We start from the raw sequence: 21617 nt of genomic DNA on the forward strand, positions 1-21617 counted from the left end.
CAGGTTTCTACTCAGGAAGCAGTGAGCTACTCATGATTGCTATTTGCTTCATTTACAAGCTGTATTCCCTCTGGCTTAACTGCTTCACAGATTGTTGAGAGTTTTCAATATACTTAAAATGGTTTGACAGCTGTGACTTGTCTAGCGCTGAACTATCCAATACTATGATTTCACTGAGATGAGAATATGCCTCTTCTTTCTCCTCCCTCCTCTCCTGCTGCCTCCTCCAGGCTGACAGCAGAGTTTGCAGGATAAGTTACAGTACTGCATTCAAGTTTTGATTTCTCTTTTATCCCACCTTGTAATTTAACCTAGAAACTGAAAATATGGTTAGTTGTGTAAGCAATACTTCTGGAAAAACCTGCCAGTAAAATGGATGACAAAATGATTGGAAAATATTGCCGGTCGTATATTTAAGTGGGTCTTACAGCTCTAGCATAGCAGTTGATGTTAGCTTCTGTGGCTTGGTCTTCGCTTTACTGAAGAAGGACAGAAAATGAGAGAGAGAGGGATTTATTGGTTGTTTCTCTAAGGGAAAAGCTGGTTACACCGTAACGGTGCATTATTAGCAGGAAAAAGTGGAGAAAATGAGTGTCTTCCATGTGGAATTCTGAGAGACAGTGATGCTTGAGGCAAGAATTTGGCAAGAAAACAATGAGCAGGTCCTTTCCAGGAGGTAGCTGGCCTCTGACCAATAGTAAAAGCCCAACTTGATCTGTAGATGAAAACAAGAAATATGCTATCTAGTGACTTCTGCAGAGAAAGTTGCCTCTGAAAAGTGAGGGGAAGATAAGGGCCGTTATTCTATGCAGTTACAGTGATGAATAAAGTGGTGGGGGTTAGCCTGTCCACGGAGGGGGAGCAACAGGAAAGACCAGAGCCTGAGGCAGAATTCAGGGACGAGCAATGCCAAGAGAGGAGGGCAGGGGTGACAGAGAAGAGAGGGTGCTTCTGAGTAGAAATAGGACAGGGCATAACTGTCTGGCAAGTTGGAGAGCAAGTTTATTTTTTCATAAAATGGGCGAGCATGGTATTTTGGAGAGTATGATATTTCCTGGCCCTCCAGAAATGTAGGTTACAAACAGAGTGGGGGCTGGGCAGGTGCTTACACGGGCATACCGTGGATTTTCCCTTCCTGAAGAAGTTAAGCCTTTTATGAGAATAGGGTAGAACATTCTGGAATAACCCCAGCCTCTTTCTTTTGTGGGACTTTTGGATTTTTCTCTTAGAAGTTAGAAAAATTTAGACAGTAGGTCAGGTGCTAGAAAATGGAGTTTTGTATCATCAGGAACAAAGCGGGGTATCTCTTATGCCCCGTTCTGGAAAGGAAGTGTAGTCATTTGAAGGGTAAAATAATTGGAAGGCAGTGGTCTTTAAGAGCACATTTAAAATGGAAGCTGAAAGGGTTGGTAGACAGTGCCCCTAGAACCTTCTCTTGTTTTTTGTCTGAGGAACTTATACCCACTCTTTTGCCTCCCCCTCCGAGGCGAGGCTGGCGTGCCTCTGAGAAGCTGGTGAGGGAGGGCTGGCTGACTGGAGTGGCGTATCTTACTCAGTTTATTGTGAAGAGTAGTATCTGGTAAAGAATGATATTTATCTCTGGTCAGAGGTAGGTCAGGTGTGTTTTTGTTTTCACTGCTCAGCCTCAAGCTCAGGGCTTTATAATGAAGGGTCACAGAGACAAGAGAATTATACACAGACAGACACAGAGTAAGGGGCAGTGACAGTTTGGGCAATTTCCTGTTTATTTGCAGTAATTTTTTGTAAGAACACATACTCAGTAGCCAGAAATGCCCCATTAGGAGCCTCCAGTGTTTTATGTGTTTTTTTAATTCAAAATTCAAGAGGTTTAATTATTCCCTTAGCACTGGCTGATTTTGAAAGTAAAGCGTTGAAAGCAGATGTTAAAAGACTATATGTGTTCTCAAAAAAGCCCCTTGTTGTTACTTTTTTATCAACTTGGGCAGTGTGGTTCTTACTGAAATCACTTAATTTAGCAGTTTTAGTACCTTTCTGGGATGTTAGGACCTGCAGTCCGTGCATAATGAAACGTAGTGAAAACCTGGTATCACAGGGCTAGCCTGAGTGTGGGGTGTGAGTGCTTGACTGCCAACAGCAAGGCAGGCTGCTCTGTATTTATACACAGCAAGCACCATGACTGTTGCAGTGTTTACACCTCTATTTTTGGATTCCAAGATTTAATATCAACAATCTTCACTTTTGGATTCACTGCTACATTTCCAACTTTGGAGACGGTGCAATATAGTTGTCTCTCTGTGGGAAATATTTCCCTGTGATGGTTCGTGTGGGGATAATAGACTCCAGAGAGAATAAATTTGACATCACTGTCAGCATGTCAACAGGTAAAAAGTTGCCTCTTTGAGCAAAGTCTAGTCTTGAAATAGAAGCCTAATGGGAGTGGAGGGTTCATGGTTGGAATTTGTGGGAAATGAGATGGAGCCGCAGGGATGGGTCTAGATTACAGAGGTCTTGGCGGGCTAAGTAGAGGAGAGTAGGCTTAATCTCATGGATAGCAAGCAGGAAGTTGCTAAGGTTTTTGGATAGAAGGTGAAATGTAAATGATATTCTTTTCTTTCTCCTGCCCTACAAAGAGAGCTTCCTGCCAGCTCCTTGGTATAGCTTTTCAGTGGGCCGATTCAACCCACGATGGCCAGTGGCAGAGGACTGTTGTCCCAGTCCTGTCCGATGGTGGCAAAGGAAGAGGAATTAGAGAAGAATATGTAAAGAAACTACCCATCTTCTCTATTTTTTTTCTGTGCTCATCAAAGAAGGTTCAGAAACCAGAGGGAAAAATAATCTATAGTTTCATTATTTAAATTCAATCATTGCTCACATTTTGGCCAGTTTCCTCCTATCAGTTTTTTTAAAATGAGATTTTCCCCTTCAGTTCAGTTCAGTAGCTCAGTCATGTCCGATTCTTTGCGACCCCATGAATCACAGCACACCAGGCCTCCCTGTCCATCACCAACTCCCGGAGTTCACTCAAGTCCACAGAGTCGGTGATGCCATCCAGCCATCTCATTCTCTGTCGTCCCCGTCTCCTCCCACCCCCAATCCTTCCCAGCATCAGAGTCTTTTAAAATGAGATTTTTCCTTTAGGTAAAAAAAATTTAAGATATATGGAATATAATTTTAAGAATAGAGCTTAGGCAGTGAATGTTTAGTGAATTTAACAATTCTATATACTCATATAACCATAACCCCAAATCTAGAACATTGCTGTCACTTAAGAAAATTTCCTGTTTCCTTTCATGTTTTCCCTTGTTAAATTTTTTTCTAATCTTACTATATATATATAATTTCTATTAAAATTGTTCTTTAGAATTATGATGTAAACATGCTTTCATGTAGTTAAGTATCTTTTAAAAACATCATTCTAATGTCTGCCTCATACTCCATCTTGTAGATATACCATTATTTACTTCACTGTTTTCCCATTTGAAAGACATTTAAACTGCTTGCAAATTTCCACTATTAGAAGTAACACCACCATTAACCCCAAGAGACGTTATGAAGGAGTAACTAAAATGACTTCTCGATAAGTTGCATAAAGCAGATAACGAAGAGGAAGAGTTAAAGAAAATTCTCAAGAGTTAGAATGAGGAAGGTGAAAGGAGAATTCTCTTTTATGGGGAAGTGGAGGATGCGATTGGTTTTGACTAGAGTGAATTTGCGATCTACTGAGAATTGCTTTGTACACAATTGGAAATAATGGAGTTAAGGACATCCTAGTGCCTTGGAAACAGAAATCATAGTAGAAAAGGTGACAGAAAACTGAGACGGGAACTTCCTGCTGAGGATTCAGCTTTGCTCCACCTTGAGTTTTAGTGATGATCTCTCTTTTGAGATGTGTGTACTTGTTCTTTGGGTGAAATTGATGACTTTGAGGCATTCATTGACTTCTGTATTTAATATTCCAAGACTCAGAATGTGCTTTGCTTTCTGTTCTGCCTCGCACTAAGACCTTTTACTGCGATTGGTGCTAATTCTGAGAAAGAAAACTTGATGTGGGGGTCTCTCACTTTTCTTTGGCTGAGGTCAGAGCAGGTGCCATTTAATTTTCTTGACCTTCTATTGGTCTTTCCCACTAATGGAGGATTCATGTATTTGCATAAGAAAATTAAATTGCTTGAATTTGCAGAAGTTATTGAAGAATGGAAGAAATAATTTTGTAGGAAATGATGGCTAACTTGAGTAAATAGCAGGAATTGAACACACATATGTCTGCTTCCTTTATCTCTGAAACCACACAGAAATTACTGAAAGGAAATAAAACCCACAGGAAAAAAGAGAAACGGAGAGATCTCAGAATCAACATTTTGGAAACCATAAAGCAAGACCTGGTGATCACTACCAAGGCTGATTAGAGAAAGCTGACTTCTGGTCCGTAGCAAGGACAGTTTGGAAATTGCCAGCTCGCACTGCATTAACTCCAGAAGGTGCAGAAAGGTACTTTTCAAAGTAAGGGTGCTTGGGATGAAAACAGACTTGGTGGACAGTCTGTGTAAGATACAGCTGGAACTGCTTCTCCCAAACCAGCCAGCCAGATGACTGCTCCTCCCAACCCGCAACAGAAGGCTTAAGGGTTACTCTCTGAAGAGGCTAAACTGGAGGAAATCCGAACTCAGGCACATTGGTTCAGAGCAGCAGTGCCTTTCAGAAAGCAGGGAAGTGTACTGAGTGAAAAGATCCTTAACCCTCTTCCGCACTCAGCTCCCAGATCTTTTATGCCACTATTCTGGATGCTTCTCTGGAGAATTGGATAAGCCCAGGAGAAAAGATCCAAAGGCACCAATAAAAGGAGCGTTCCTGGAAGGATGAAAGGGTGGCTGTGGTAAGGAAATAACCCAGCCAGCCTCACTGTGGGGAAAGCCCACTGCTCAGTGCCATCTTCTCGTATCGGTCTCTCGTTTTAATATGACTGGGTGTGACACTGAGTAAGAGCACCAATTTTGTGGGTTTAAATCCTCTCTTCCAGTTAGTTTTCCAAGATTTTGAACTTTATGTAAGTGTACATGGAGGGGTTCAGCTCAGATGTCTTCCTCTGTCCCTTGCATCCCCCTACCCTCCCAATCTCTTTTCCTGCTACTGGTCTTTGCTGTCTTCTAATGGGCGTAGGTCAGAGAGAGTGGAGCAAAAAACTACGGCCTGTCCTTCACACACTTTCTCCCTTTTGTCTCCTTGTAGCTAAGTGTTGATGTTATTCCTCGAAACTGCACCTGGTACTTGTATTTGATCTGCATTCAAGTTCTGTTGATTGTCTGTCCTTGATCTCTCACGGACAGATTCCTTTCTTCCTATATAGCTGTCAGTACTCTGATCTTTCTAGAAACCGATCGTCTAAAGGGATCAAATTATTTGCAGAAAAATCCAGTAATATCTGTTGATCATAAGAGTTATCAACTACTGCCACCACCAACAGCAGCAGTAATGACATCAGTGAAAACAGGTTTTTGTTTTTTTTCCCCAGTCTGTGTAATCTGAATAGTGTGTGTGTACCTAGTAGATTTTGAAAGGAAAACTTGATTAAGGAAATATTGATATAAGTAAAAATGTTGATATCCTTGTGAGTTAGGAAAATGCCTAAGATTTCTATTATGCTAATCTTTTGAATTTGGCTATCTGTTTAAAAACTCTAATTGGGCAACATAAGTTTTTAAGCTTCCTTTTGTTGTTTGTTTTGTTATTTGTTACTCTCTTTCTTCAACTGATTGCTAAGCTTCTTTAAAATTTTTTTATCATTTTAAAATGTTCTTTCTGCCTCATTTCAGAAATCAGTTTTAATAGAATAGCTGCTATGTCCTAGAAAGCCCTATTAATACAGATTTAAAATATGATGGTGAATAGGTAGCAATAATTAGCTTGTAATTTAGAAATCTTTTAAATCCTCTTAGATTTCTGGATCTTGTAAAACAAACTGCACAACTGTCTCACGGGCATATTTCTTAGTCACATGGAAACAATGCTCTCTGTCTTGGTTCTGGTTTGGTGAATGTTTTCTGAAAGGTGGAGAGCTTTGTCCACAAAGATGGTTTTATGATAAAATGTTATACTGTGGTAGAAGTGTCCCTGATCACATTACATGCCTGGTTTTCCCAAGCCTTAAATATTAATAGTGCTAACAAATATATAACCAAAGGAAATAAAAACTATTCCTTTAATACCTTTAAGAAGTACTTTTAAATTCCTTTAAGTTAAATAGTTTTTTCTTTTTTAAAGCAGTACTCAACTGTATTACACTGACCTGTTTTGTTCATTATTAATCCTGGCAGATATTTAGTGAATAGTTACGAGGTGCTTCCACATTCTGTTCTTTTATGCTAGGCTCGTTATTTTCCTTAAGCAATAACGTAGCAAGATGTCAACCAAAATCATGGTGTAAAGTTAGTAGTTTCTGTGGAGAGAAAGAGATTGAGGATATTGAGTTTTCCTTTTTTCCTGCAGTAAATTAATAATTACTTAAAATGTTAGTAGTTGTATTTTAATATTGCAGGTTAAAATGAAATAAGTTGTTTAATCAAAAACTGATGAAAATATGCCTAAACACTTCTTCTTTTGCTAGATGGGCTATGTACTTAGAAACCTTTTAGTCTTCTCTTTCACATTTGGTCAAGACTTCAAAATTTATTTCTTTACACTGTAGTTAATAGCAATCAGCAAGAAACCAAAGAACTGAAAAATAAGAGAGCAGCCAGTCCCTCAGATTTAGCTGCTGTCGGGTACAAGGCCTTGCCTAGCGTCTCCCGCTTTCATCCTCTTCCCCAGTGTGTCACAGTGCCAGTTTTGAGTCGCAACTGAGTTGTAACTGGTAGAGATTCTTAATTAACATTAGTATTATTTTAGGGTTGTTGGATTTAGGAAATAAAAATACAGGACACCTACTTCAATTTGAATTTCAGATAAACAGTGAATAACCTTTTTTAGTCCCCATGTAGTGTGTGGGATGTATTTGACCAAAACACCGTTATGTGAAACTCAGACTTAGCTGGTAACCTGTATTTTATCTGGAAACCCTATTTATTTCCATTTTTTCTATATTAGGCTCTAGGCATTCAGAAATTAGGGATTCCTAGGTGACTCAGTGGTAAAGAATCTGCCTGCAAAGCAGGAGACCCCGGTTCGATCCCTGGCCTGGAAGATGCTCTGGTGAAGGGAATGGCAACCCACTCCAGCATTCTTGCCTGGAGAATTCCATGGACAGAGGAGCCTGGCGGGCTGTAGTCCATAGGATCATAATGAGTTGGACACCACTGAGCGACTGACCACGCACATGCCCATGCTTTCAGAAATTAGTAAAGAGCCCTAGAGGGACTCAGAAGCTAACTGGGCAAGGTGAAAAGGGATGTGAGGAGCAGGAATGCCAGAGAGGAAACTTGCAGGCATCCAGATGTTTGATGATGGGGCTGTGAACCAGACAGCAGGGATGCAGAGCTTGCTTTATTTCTGCATTAGTGCTGGGTAAGGGCATCAGCTTGAGTCTGAACGCTCTCAGAAAAAGTGTCCGTGCCTATCATTGAGGGCCACTGGCAGACCAGAAACCTAAGAAGGGGGTGATGGGAAAACAGAGTAATAAAAATGGTAAACAGACAAAAACTGGTGAGGGCAATCAGGGAAGAAAGAGATATAAAGAAGACAGGTCCATACATGGTCCTCAGGGGTGGTGGTAGAGGTGAGGTGTCAAACAACCCCAAGAACCCTCTGACAGATCATGGCACTTTTACCTTGAAAAACTCACAAACTCTTAGGACCTCACTTTTCTGATTTGTTACAGTGGAACTGGATTTTTTTGTTGCTGTTATGTTGCTCAGTCATGTCCAACTATTTGCGAACTGATGGGCTGCAGCATGCCTGGCTTCCCTGTCCTTCACTGTCTCCTGGAGTTTTCTCAAATTCATGTCCATTGAGTCAGGGATGCTATCCAATCTTTCATCTTCTGCTGCCCTCTTCTCCTTTTGCTTTCAATCATTCCCAGCATCAGGGTCTTTTCCAGTGAGTCGGCTCTTTGTATCAGATAGCCAAAGTTTTGGAGCTTCAGCTTCAGCTTTAGTCTTTCCAATGAATATTCAGGGTTGATTTCCTTTAGTACTGACTGGTTTGATCTTCTTGTAGTTCATGAGACTCTCAGAAGCCTTTTCCAACACCATGGTTTGAAGGCATCAATTCTTCTAAGCTCAGCCTTCTTGATGGTCCAGCTCTCACATCTGTTTATGACTACTAGAAAAACTGTAGCTTCTTTTACTATACAGACCTTTGCTGGCAAAGTGATGTCTCTGCTTTTTTGATACACTGTCTAGATTTGCCATTGCTTTCCTTCCAAGGAGCAATCATCTTTTAATTTCATGGTTGTAATTACTGTCCGCAGTGATTTTGGAACCCAAGAAAATGAAATCTGTCACTGCTTGTACTTTTCCCCCATCTGTTTGCCATGAAGTAATGAGACTGGTTGCCATGATCTTAGTTTTTTGAATGTTGAGTTTTGAGCCAGCTTTTTCACTCTCCTCTTTTCACCTTCATCAAGAGGCTCCTTAATTCCTCTTCACTTTTTGCTCTTTGAGTAGTATCATCTGCATATCTGAGGTTATTGATATTTCTCCTGGCATTTCACATGATGTACTCTGCATGTTAAGTTAAATAAACAAAGTGACAATTCACAGCCTTGTTGTATTCCTTTCCCCATTTTGAACCAGTTATCTGTTCCATGTGAGTTTCTAAGTGTTGCATACAGTGTTGACCTGCATACAGATTTCTCAAGAGACAGGTAAGATGGTCTTGTATTCCCATCTCTTTAAGAATTTTCCACAGTTTGTTGTGATCCACACAGTCAAAGGCTTTAGCGTAGTCAATGAAACAGAAGTAGATGTTTTTCTGGAATTCCCTTGCTTTCTATATGAACCAGCAAATGTTGGCAATTTGATCTCTAGTTCCTCTCCCTTTTCTAAACCCAGCTTGTACGTCTGGAAGTTCTTGGTTCATGTACTGCTGAAGCCTAGCTTGAAGAATTTTGAATCTAACTTTGCTAGCATGAGAAATGAGTGCAGTTGTCTGGTAGTTAGAACATTCTTTGGCACTACCCTTCTTTGGAATTGGAGTGAAAACTGACCTTTTCCAGTCCTGTGGCCACTGGTGAGTTTCCAAATTGGTTGCATGTTGAGTGCAGTACTTTAACAGCATTATCTTTTAGGACTTTAAATAGCTCAGCTGGAATTCCATCACCTTACTAGTCTCTAACAAGATCTGATTCTAGAAGCATCTCAGTGGAATCACCTACCCTAGGTTTTCTGTTTTTGAGGAGAAGTTTTAACATCCAGATTTAATACCTGTTCCTCCCATTCCCCCAGCTTTGCTTTCTGTTCTTATCACTGCTTTCTAGAGACCAGGCCAGTGCCTTCAAGCCTTTCGTTTGGTCCAACTTTCAGTGTTTATTTTAATATTGTTGAAATGAAAATGAATTAGACTTACCTCAAAGACACTTGTTTCTTAATTTTTTCGTTGCATTGACCCCATTATAGATTAAAATAAAATAGAGATAGTATCCTTTAAAAACTTTTGTTCATTTCTGGTAATTCATTTTTAAAGAAATAAAACAGACGGCTTAGGGCTAGAACCTCATACATTTAAATGTATTAATAGTGACAGTTTGTGACTTTATAAATACTTGGATGCATTTTAATCTAGCTACATAGATGCTTTAAAAATTTCTCTGCAGTGAGGAGTGATGCTGGTGGCTACTTGTGGTCATGATACATTTGCATAAGCATGCAACTGCCAGTTCAGTTCAGTCGCTCAGTAGTGTCCGACTCTTTGTGACCCCATGGACTGCAGCACGCCAGGCCTCCCTGTCCATCACCAGCTCTTGGAGTTTACTCAAACTCCTGTCCATCGAGTCGGTGATGCCATCCAACCATCTCATCCTCTGTTGTCCCCTTCTCCTCCCCGCTTTAATCTTTCCCAGCATAAGGGTCTTTTCAAATGAGTCAGCTCTTTGCTTCAGGTGGCAAAGTACTGGAGTTTCAGCTTCAACATCAGTCCTTCCAATGAATATTCAGGACTGATTTTCTTTAGGATGGACTGGTTTTGTCTCCTTGCAGTCCAAGGGACTCTCAAGAGTCTTCTCCAACACCACAGTTCAAAAGCATCAGTTCTTCAGAGCTCAGCTTTCTTTATGGTCCAACTCTCACATCCATACATGACTACTGGAAAAACCATAGTTTTGACTAGACAGACCTTTGTTGGCCAAGTAATGTCTCTCCTTTTTAATATGCTGTATAGGTTGGTCATAACTTTTCTTCCAAGGAGCAGGTGTCTTTTAATTTCAAGGCTGCAGTCACCATCTGCAGTGGAGGCCCCCCACCCCGCAAATAAAGTCTGTCACTGTTTCCATTGTTTCCCCATCTATTTGCCATGAAGTGATGAGACTGGATGCCATCATCTTAGTTTTCTGAATGTTGAGTTTCAAGCCAACTTTTTTACTCTCCTCTTTCACTTTCATCAAGAGGCTCTTTAGTTCTTTGCTTTCTGCCATAAGGGTGGTGTCATCTGCATATCTGAGGTTATTAATATTTCTCCTGGCGATCTTAATTCCAGTTTTTGCTTCATCCAGCCAGTGTTTCTCATGATGTAATCTGCATGTAAGTTAAATAAGCAGGGTGACAGTATACAGCCTTGACGTACTGCTTTCTCGATTTGGAACCCGTCTGTTGTTCTGTGTCCAGTTTTAATTGTTGCTTCCGGACCTGCATACATATTTCTCAAGAGGCAGGTCAGGTGGTCTGGTATTCCCATCTGTTTCAGAATTTTCCACAGTTTGTTGTGATCCACACAGTCAAAGGCTTTGGCATAGTCAGTAAAGCAGAGGTAGGTGTTTTTTTGGAACTCTCTTGCTTTTTCGATGATCCAGTGGGTGTTGGCAATTTGATCGCTGGTTCCTCTGCCTTTTTAAAACTAGTTCAAACATCTGGAAGTTCAAGGTTCACGTACCGTTGAAGCCTGGCTTGGAGGATTTTGAGCATGACTTTACTAGCGTGTGAGGTGAGTGCAATTTTGTGGTAGTTTGAGCATTCTTTTGCATTGCCTTTCTTTGGGATTGGAATGAAAACTGACCTTTTCCAGTCCTGTGGCCACTGCCGAGTTTTCCAAACTTGCTGGCATATTGAGTGCAGCACTTTCACAGCCTCATTTTTTACGATTTGAAATAGCTCAACTGGAATTCCATCATCTCCACTAGCTTTGTTCATAGTGATGCTTCCTAAGGCCCACTTGACTTCACATTCCAGGATGTCTGGCCGTAGGTGAGTGATCACACCATCATGATTATCTTTGTCATGAAGATCTTTTTTGTTTAGTTCTTCTGTGTATTCTTGCCACCTCTTCTTAATATCTTCTGCTTCTGTTCAGTTCAGTTGCTCAGTCATGTCTGACTTTTTGCAACCCCATGAACCACAGCACACCAGGCCTCCCTGTCCATCACCAACTCCCAGAGTTCATCCAAACTCATGTCCATTGAGTCGGTGATGCCATCCAACCATCTCATCCTCTGTCGTCCCCTTCTCCTCCTGCCCTCAATCTTTCCCAGCATCAGGGTCTTTTCAAATGAGACAGCTCTCCGCGTCAGGTGGCCAGAGTATTGGAGTTTCAGCTTCAACATCAGTCCTTCCAATGAACACCCAGGACTAATCTCCTCTGGGATGGACTGGTTGGATCTCCTTGCAATCCCAGGGACTCTCAAGAGTCTTCTCCAACACCATAGTTCAAAAGCATCAATTCTTCGGCGCTCAGCTTTCTTTATTGTCCAACTCTCATATCCATACGTGCCTACTGGAAAACTCATAGCCTTGCCTAGACAGACCTTTGTTGGCAAAGCTTCTGTTAGGTACCTATTTAATTGTTACCTCCTTAATAATCCTTTTAAAACCTGGGCTGTAAATCAGAAGTGACTGCCATGATAAAGGAAGATTTAATGGAAGCACATTTATTTAGGACAGTGGTTTTTAAGCATTTTAGAGTCTGGAAGTCTTTTGGAAATCTGATGAAGGCAACTGGGTCTTTTCCCATGTTGGACTCAGACATACACAGTGCTGGCTAAGACTTAAGGAATTTAGAGAACTGTCCTCCTCACCCCTTTCATCCAAGGATCACCCAATTTTAAACTCATGATTTTGCAGCTCAGCTGTATAGTTCAGCTGGTCCATTCATTCAGTCCTTCAACCATTCATTCATGAGGTAGTCGCTAGACATTGTGAGAGGCTCTGATTTTTAACTCTCCTGACAAGCATAATCTTTTTCAAACAAATTCAAGAGGTTGTTTTTATCTTGAAGGCATAATGCACGTACCACATGTCTCTAACTTAGGCTTTTTATGGATTTAGAACTTACTTGTTGTATCTCAAGAGGATGAACAGCAGCTACTGAGTTTCATCCATATTTCTCTTGCTTTAATACGGCTTTTCTTAATTTCCTTTTAGTTGTTGTGCTGTGTGATCAGTTGTTTCCGAGTCTTTTTGACCCCATGGACTATAGCCTGCCAGGCTCCTTTGTCCACGAAATTCTCCAGGCAAGAAAACTGGAGTGGGTTGCCATTTCCTCCTCCAGGCAATCATCCCTGGTCCATGGATGGAACCTGTGTCTCTTGTACCTCCTGCATTGGCAGACAGATTCTTTACCATTAGCGACACCTGAGTTATCCGTATTTGCTCTTATCTGTATAGTTACAGTTGACACCATTATAGCTCAGTTGGTAAAGGATCCACCTGCAATGCAGAAGACCCTGGTTCGATTCCTAGGTCGAGAAGATCTGCTGGAGAAGAGATAGGCTACCCACTCCATTATTTTTGGGCTTCCCTTGTGGCTCAGCAGGTAAAGAGTTCTCCTGCAGTGCAGGAGACTTGGGTTCCATCCCTGGGTTGGGAAGATCCTCTGGAGAAGAGAAAGGCTACCCACTCCAGTATTCTGGCCTGGAGAATTCCATGGTCTGTATAGTCCATGGGGTTGCAAAGAGGTGGACATGACTGAGAGACTTTCACTTTCATTATAGTCATATCATCTTTCCCCCTAAATCTTTATTTCTGACATTTCTTTGTCCTTTAGTATAGTGATTATCTTTAATCCTGTACAGTGTTCTACTGAATTGATATGCTTCTCTAATGTTGGACTTAAAGGTTATTTCCAATTTTGCACTTTTTGGAGAATGTTGCAAATGACTACTTTAAATAGTTTTTTCAGTCTTGTCTTAGTTTCTTAGGATAGATTCTCAAGGATGGGAACAATGGTTCATTCAGTCATGACATTTTTATTAAGCAACTATGATGTGCCTGGTAGAGTGAAAGGCTGACTTGATTTGCTTTGACATTCTTTCCATTTGTTCTAGACAACTACTTAATTAGTTGAGTTGGCTATTAATTGTGCAGCCCAATAGATCCTTGCTTCCTCATTACTCATGGTGAATGTTTAGGAGTACTGAATAAAGCATTGTAAGGAAGGCAGATCTGAAGAAGTGGCATTATGTGGCTGAGTGACATGTACATGCCTTTAGAACTCTTTGCTCTTGGATTGCTTACACAGTTCAGCATTCTTTTGATGTGACAATAATTGAGAGATGAAGCTTTAACCAAAAGAGAGGCTTAGAACACTGTGCAAAGATAAACATCTTAGGTTAAATAACCTAGGCTTATTTAAATCACTCAAAAATTTAAATTTAAATTTGGTTAAAGCAAAAACATACAGTTGTATTATACATCCAAAACTTTATTTTGTGAACATTTATTGGAAGACTCATACATGCCAAGAAAACAAGTGTGAATATGACATTGCTTATTCCTAATTAGTGGGAAGAGACAAATATGTAAACAAATATTTGCTGCAGCCCAATATTTCCTCACCATAAAAGAGTTTGAATGTCAAAGAATACAGAGGAAAAGAAGTTTTTTTTACTACAGAAAGTGTGTTTCTTTTCTCTTTTTAAAAATTAATTTTTATTGGAATGTAATTGTCCTTCCTTCTGTGTTTTACTTTTGCATCTTGTGGGAAGGAAAATAAAACTTGTTAGAGTACAATAAATATAAATGATGTAGTTGAGATGAAAACTCAGTTTTTTCAATAAATGCAAAGTTGATTGAATATTTGAAAGAAAGTAATTAAAAGATTTTTGCACTTTTGATTACACAATATGGCTGGTTGAAGAGAAATCATTGATTGATGATTATCTGAAAAGTCACTGGTTTCTTTGTAAACATAATTTCTAATAATCATTAGAAGGGACAAAAGTAAAGTAACTGTGTGTGCTGTACATGCTGTAGTTAGTCACTACATTCTAGAAAATATTCTAGAATGATAATTTTATTTTTCAGTCATTTAAGCTAAACAAGAACAAAAGAGTTAGTCTACCCACTTGTTTAGAACACTGGGGTGGAGCCTGACAGCTTGAGTTCAGTCATAACTGCTGGTTATAACCTCAGTTCTCAACACCTGTGCTTCTATTTCCTCAATAGCAAATTGAGGGTAATGATAGTACTGGCTTCATAGGGCTTCTGAATCCAGTAGATTCTGCTCTGGAGGAGGATATCTTTTTTTCCTTAAGACACTCTTTTCTCCTTGCTCTTAAGATCCTCAGACTCAAATCTTTTCTTTCTCCTACTTCCTACTCTTTCCGTTTGTCTTTCTTGTCTCCCCCCACACCCATGTTTGGTTTCTAAATGTTGGATATCTGAGGGTCCTTTCCCTTCTTTCTATTTATTCCTTGCAAGAAGATTCCGTGGTTTTAAATATCTTTACACACTGATGAGTCTGTAGAGATCTCCAGTCCTGACCTGTCTACCTCTGAGGTTACAGGTTCATGTGTCTGGTTGGCTCCTGGATATTGCTCTTTTAACATATTTCTTACTGGATCTCTGGATGTCCCCACTAAAGCCAGCAAACAAAGGAAATGTTTCCCTTTCCCAGTCATTTTCATCTGAGTTAATGACCTTACAGCTATGACTCATTCTCGAGTCTTCCCTTTCGTTCACCCCATACTTCCAAGCCAGCAGCAAATACCCTCCAGAATATATTTGAATCAGTCTATTTCTGTCTTCTCTGCTAGCCATCATCATGTCTTGCCACTTTCATAGGCTGCTACCTTGTCCCCTTCCTGTCTGTTCTATACATAGCTGCCAGAGTAATTGTTTTAAAAGTAAAAAATGAACGGTATCCTTTTTCTGTTTAAGATCCACTAATGGCTTCCCACTGCACTTAGAGTAAAATCAAGTCTTTCCATATTTTACACATCTGAGTTCAGTGACCATATCTAGAAAATAGGGATAATTGTGACTTTAAACTAGAATATAAACTCCTGGAGGGCACAGATTTTTATCTACTTGATTCACTTCTATTGTCCCAGTGCCCAGAACAGTGTGTGTTTGTAATGAGCACTTAACAATTATTTGTTGAATGGGTAAACATATTCAGATTATATGAGCCTTTTTATCCCCCCTCTTTCAGAACAACATGTTATAGCCTAGTATTTTCCATATTACAGAGAAAGTTAAGCAAAGGCTTCTGGTACAATATCTACCCATCCCTGCTTTGTTTCTTTTGTGTGTGTGTGTTTGTTTGTTGGCCCTAAGGCTCCAAGATCTTAGTTCCCCAAACAGCTATTGTACCCTTGTGCTCTGTAGTGAAAGCTCAGAGTCCAAACTGTTGGACCACCAGTGAATTCCCTCCCCATCCCTGTTTTATTTTTTAAGTCTGAGGATGCATTTGAGTCATTAGAAGAGGATAGATAAGTAATAGAACAAGAAACAATAGAAATTGGAAGGAACCCTGGGAAGGTCACTGCAAAATAGTAGCAGCAGCATTTAAAAAAATAAGCATTTTACTATAGAAATCTTGGACTGTGTGCAGAAATAGTAGAATAGTATAATTAACTCCTGTCTCTTTGTGACCCAGTTTCAACAGTTGTCAACTCATGACCATTCTTTGAGCCTCCAAGATTTAATTTGGAAATTTCCTATGGTAAAGGAGTACCTGGTTAATAGAAGTTTGTATCATAGATACCTTACCCTGGTCATTGTTACTGTTTTACAAACCAGCTGAGAGCAGATTAGATATGATTGTAAGGACTCTAGGTTCTGAAATATTTTTTCCCATTTGCTTTCTGTAAATGCCTGAAATTTACCATTAGTATGACTGGAAACCCACAAATTGTGAATAAGCCTGAGAAGGGAAATACATGAAGCCCATTAGCAGTTATTTGTATTTTAGTGTAAATCGATTAATGAGAAGCTTGCTTGACTGGTGAGTAATGAAGCATAAGCTTTGATGGAAGGCATAAAATCACAGGGGCCTGGGGTGGAGATGGCATTGTAAGCACTAGGAATACTGTTCAAGAGGGTGGAAGGTACTGCTCTATTTCCCAGTTTTTCTTGGAGCTGGTCCTGGCCTCAAAGCCAGGTCTCCTTCCAGTTTGGTGGTGTTCTTGTCATCTGGGTTCCCTTTGGCTGGCCGCAAAGACCTTGTGTAAGGCTGCCAAGGAGGTGATTCCATTCCAGCTAACTCTGCTACTTGTTTATTTTTAGGTATCTTGCAATATATTCAGAACTCTTCCTCCTAGTGACAGCAATGAATTTGATCCAGAAGAAGATGAACCTACCCTTGAGGCATCGTGGCCACACTTACAGGTACTTTGAGATAACATTTGTTGTAAAAGAAAGATCCATTAATCCATGAGCTGATTAGCATGGGAATTTCTTGAAGGCCTTTATTCACCAAGAAATCAGATTAAGAGTACATTACTGGAAAGCTGGAGAATGCTTTTTATGTTTCTTACTTTTGATAATTGGATGCCAAAAGAATAAAATAATGAGTATTATAATGCTTTAGGGTGGACCCTCCCGGGTTGCACATTCGGCCAGCAGTTTTTATTAACGTTTCTGTGATCTTCCCGCTGGAGCCTCAAACAAGAAAAGAACTATTTCACGTTAATATTAGTTAGATGTGATTAGGTCACAGAGTACATACCTCATTTTCAGCAGTTAGGTACCCTGGGGACTTTGAATGCCTGTCTTCATGATAACCACAAATGCGTTTCTTTAGCCTGGAAGGACAAAAACGAATTGCAATAGCTGTTTCACACTGTCGTAAGGAGGAGCAATAGCTGAGAAAAAGCTTGTGTGAAGGCCAGTTTTGCTCTGTTGCACTGAGAAGGGCATTTTCCAATTACCCTCATGTGCCAGGACAGATTAGGACCATCCCTGCATCTTCTTTCCCACCATTAGGCCCCTTTGTACTGTGTTGAGTTATCCACACCAGCCCTTTACCATCCTCCTTTCCTGGCTGCCTTCTTTCAAGACCAGACTTTCTCAAATGAATATAACGAGGAAATGTGAGTACAGTGAACCTTACGGCCAGTTTTTCCATTCAGTTAGGTTGTTCTCCAAGGCTGGGTAACAGCTAGTAAGGAAGGAGGGAATGATGGAGAAGGAATATGACCTTGTACATTTTAACTGGAGGTAGAAGCCACTGCATCTTTGTAGCAGTGTGCTTATGGTTACTAGTTGACTTTCTGAAGAGGGGAAAACTGTAGCAGGGAGAGAAGGCCTAGAGATATTCTAAGGGTTTATTTTTTTCCCTGTTTCGGAATTTTTGACATACATTTGCAACTTTGCCTGTCCTGCTTTGGCAGCTCAAGGTTGCTGCAGATATATATGTAATGCTCTTTTGCCTAGTTATGTGGAGAGCTTTCAGGGCTATGTTTTCTCAGCTCTCACCTAGGCATGTCATACATATATATTCCTGCTATGATTGCCAAGTGAAGTAAATTAGTTAAAACCCTATAGTTGATTTACTATCTTAGATGCTTGATTTTTTTTTTTTTCCCCTTAAGGTATCAGACATACCTTCTTCAGTCTAAGAAATTGGGGAGACTATTTGTGCTTTTCATGGTGGATCGCAGATTGTGACCAAAAAAACCCCAAAAAACCAAAAGCAATAACTCTTTTGAATGGACAGGTTTTTTGTCATGTCTTATTCTTCATGCTTGGCATTAGGTCACAGAAGTGCAATATTGTCTGGAAGAAATTTAAAAAACAAAGCAAACAAAAAGATAATTTTCCCAGAAAAGTCCCACATCATGTAGTAGATGAGGAGGGAAATGCCTTCAGAACTTCAACTTTTGTCTAGTCTACATTCTGAAGAAAAGACAGTAGACCATTCTTAGCATTTGCAAGAGCTTTTGAATACTCTAAATTATGATCGCCATAGATATAAATTTCCCCTAAAGTATGATAAAGTTTAATTCAGTATTTCACTTAATCCTTCCTAAGCTTAATGACTCTATAAAACACGGGACTAAATTAATTTCTAAAGCTATTAAGCCGAATTCCACCACCACAAATGTCAAGCTTACACCGTGTCATTAGTACAGAAACATTAACCATTAGTTCATCTGAAACTCTTAAAACCAAAGCAACAGGGAAGAGTGATGCTGAGATCTGTGCCCTTGGAGAGCTAAAGTAACAAACTGTGTTCCAGAACAGTCTGGTTTCATCTCTGTTGAAATGTGTTTCGGCCTGTAGTCCTCTCGACCCTTCTTTAGCTTAGGGGAAAACACGACTTGGACTGGATCAGGTTCCCTGAAGGCTCAGTTGTAAAGAATTCTGCCTGCTAGTGCTGGAGACTTGGGTTCAATCCCTGGATTGGGAAGATCCCCTGGAGAAGGAAATGGCAACCCACTCCAGTATTCTTGCCTGGGAAATCCCAGGGACAGAGGAGCCTGATGGGCTATAATCCGCAGGGGGCCAGACACAACTGAGCACACACAAACACACAAAAGAAATCTACATGAGAAAAGATTCTAAAAAAAAGTGAGTATATGTATATGTATATCTCTATCATTTTGCTATACACCTCAAACTAACACAACATTGTAAATAAATTATACCCCAATTAAAAGAAAAAAGAAACCTCTTAAAATTCACAGAGCAACTTCATTCATAAAGTGAAGTGAAGTTGCTCAGTCGTGTCCGACTCTTCGCAACCCCATGGACTGCAGCCTACCACGCTCCTCCATCCATGGGATTTTCCAGGCAAAAGTACTGGAGTGGGGTGCCATTGCCTTCTCCCAACCTTCATTCATAGCAAAGGTCAAGTCAGTAGGCACTCTTGTTTTCACTCTCTTTGGCTTTCTGGATGCGTTTATACTGGTTCCTGACTTGTCTCATGAATTCTGTTTTCTTTGTGCATTCTGACTACACTAATCAGTCACACTTCCATTTTCACTAATGGGTGGTTTTAACACTGAAAGACCAAGATGAATGTTTCAGAAATCTCCCTTTCTGTCCATGATGGGTTTCTCTTATTGCAGTGATCCATCACTACTGTTCAACATTTTACTTTATGATTGATCAGACAGTTGATTTTTCCTAACCCAAACTGCATGTTCTTCAACCTTTTCACTTTTTCGTAACTCCAGCATTTGCACTGTGCTGCTGCTTCTGGACCACATTTTACAAGGAAACACAGTGAAGTTGCTCAGTTGTGTCCAACTCTTTGCGATCCCGTGGACTGTAGCCTACCAGGCTCCTCCGTCCATGGAATTTTCCAGGCAAGAGTACTGCCATTTCCTTCTCCAGAGGATCTTCCCGACCCGTGGATCGAACCCAGGTCTCACACATTGCAGGCAGACGCTTTACTGTTTGAGCCACCAGGGAAGCAAAACACTGGAAACACAGTGTTTATTACCAAATCTCTGACAATAGTAGAGAACAATAAAATCACATTGTGGTTGTTGGGTGGTTGGCTATTGCTTTCACTAATTGCCTGCTCCAGCACACTTTGATTTTAATTTTGACACATACAGTATTACTTATAACAAATTATGAATCTTTGAGGATATTTCAAAATAAGAAAAAATGTTAAATCTACCCTGTGTGTTTTGTTTGATCTTTTTTGTTATTGTTATCTTTTAAACTGCCATCCCATGGTTACCATGGTTATTCTTTACGTATTTTTTGAAATTTGGCCTATATTTCTAGTAGAATATGATTTTGTAGGACTTCAATTTACAATTAAGGGGTTATTTGTAATGTTTTACACTTGAGACTGAAAATCTGGAATGCTTAAGTCTTATTTATGTTCCTTGGAGAATTCACTTATGTGACCTTGAGAAGTAATTTATTCTCCCCAGTCCCTAGTCTTTTTCTTTAAAAACTCAAGGGAGATTTTTGATTCTGAGGTAAAATTGGTAAAAAAGAGCATTTATGCTTATTAATAAATGTGTCTGAAGTATTTCCACCAAACTTTTTTAAACCATAGCTGCTTTTAAGAAGGGAGAGGACACTTTGCCAATCCCACCAGAAAGCCCTGCCAGCCCACAAGTCAGACCTGGAAGATGGAAATCTCTCCATTTTGTGGGAGTCAAAAGAGAGATGAAACCCTCTTTCATGAGTTATTTGAATAATGCTAATGTAAACCTATTGGTAAAACTATAAGTTGAAAGATTAGTATATTGAAGAAAAGAACAGTTCTTCTAGGGCATGTTTGAACTCGGGCATTATTATGACTAGAAGTACAATTTGGCAGTGTTCAGATCACAGGGAAGAAGTTTTTCTGAATCTAGAGTTTCAGAGAGCAAAACAGAATTTTATAGAAAATTAAAATGCTAATGTGAACACCTGATGTAAATGTTACATTCGAGTCTCAAGTCACAAGATCCCTATGTGACACGTTTAGTTTAGTGGTATCTGCAGACCATTAGGGGGATCCTGAGGTCAAATTTTCAGCGCCCTGCAAAGTCAAAATTAGTTTTATAACAATACTGCTTTATTCTCTCTATTTACTATGTTGGCATTTGCCCTAATATTTGTAAAAGTGACGGTGGTTTCCTTATTAGCACAAATCAAATGTCAAACTGACTTAGTAGTTGCCTTCTTTACTGCCATGCACTTACAAGTTAAAAAAAATCCAATTTAAGTTAAGAATGTCCTTGAAGAGCAGCAAAAATTATTAATTTGATTAAATCTGGACCTTTGAGTACACATTAAAAATAACATTCTTCATGGTGAAATGGAAAGTATGCATAAAGCCTGCTGAATCTTTGTCTTGTGCCAAATAAAGCATTTGTGTGATTGTCTGAGCTGCAAGTTAAAGTAACTGTTCATAAAGTATCATTTTTACCTGAAAGAATATCTCACAAACTATGGTTGTTCCCACTTGGTTGTTTAGTAAATGTTTTCTGTGAAACAAACAAAAGAAAACTGTTGTTTTCCCACTGATAAAATTAGAGCATTCAAGCAAAATTTAGAATTAGAATTTTGGAAAACTTGTGTCTGTCCTTTGGAAAATTTGTATCTCTCCTTTGTTTGTTACCTTGAGCTTTATAGCTCCCCAAAGCTTAAAGACTTTTTTAAAAAAATTGAAGATATTAAGGAATGTTAATTCCTTGGAGATATTAATGGGGATATTAAGGACTTCTATTGATACTGTGTAATAAAATGTGTCAACATTTGCAGTAACTCAGTGAACCAGTGTTTTCCAGTTGACCAATGAATGATGTTAAGTAACCATGCATGGGTAAATATCATCCAAAGTGCAAGATAGATGATTGGAATTTAGTGTTACAGTGTGAA

The 21617-nt window shown here is 39.7% G+C and overlaps 1 protein-coding gene across 3 annotated transcripts in view; it reads left to right on the forward strand.

Moving 5' to 3' along the window:
* The window catches only part of PPP2R5E (protein phosphatase 2 regulatory subunit B'epsilon), a 158822-nt gene that overhangs the window by 95355 nt on the left and 41850 nt on the right, over nt 1-21617 (forward strand). For all 3 annotated transcript variants that reach the window (XM_055437308.2, XM_055437310.2, XM_055437309.2), the window contains exon 4: nt 16569-16670. In XM_055437308.2, coding sequence (XP_055293283.1) covers nt 16569-16670 — 102 coding nt within the window. The remainder of the gene's footprint in view (nt 1-16568; nt 16671-21617) is intronic.

Source organism: Moschus berezovskii, chromosome 9 (assembly GCF_049115385.1).
Source record: "Moschus berezovskii isolate FMDL1 chromosome 9, NW_MosBer_1.0, whole genome shotgun sequence".
Taxonomy (NCBI): domain Eukaryota; kingdom Metazoa; phylum Chordata; class Mammalia; order Artiodactyla; family Moschidae; genus Moschus; species Moschus berezovskii.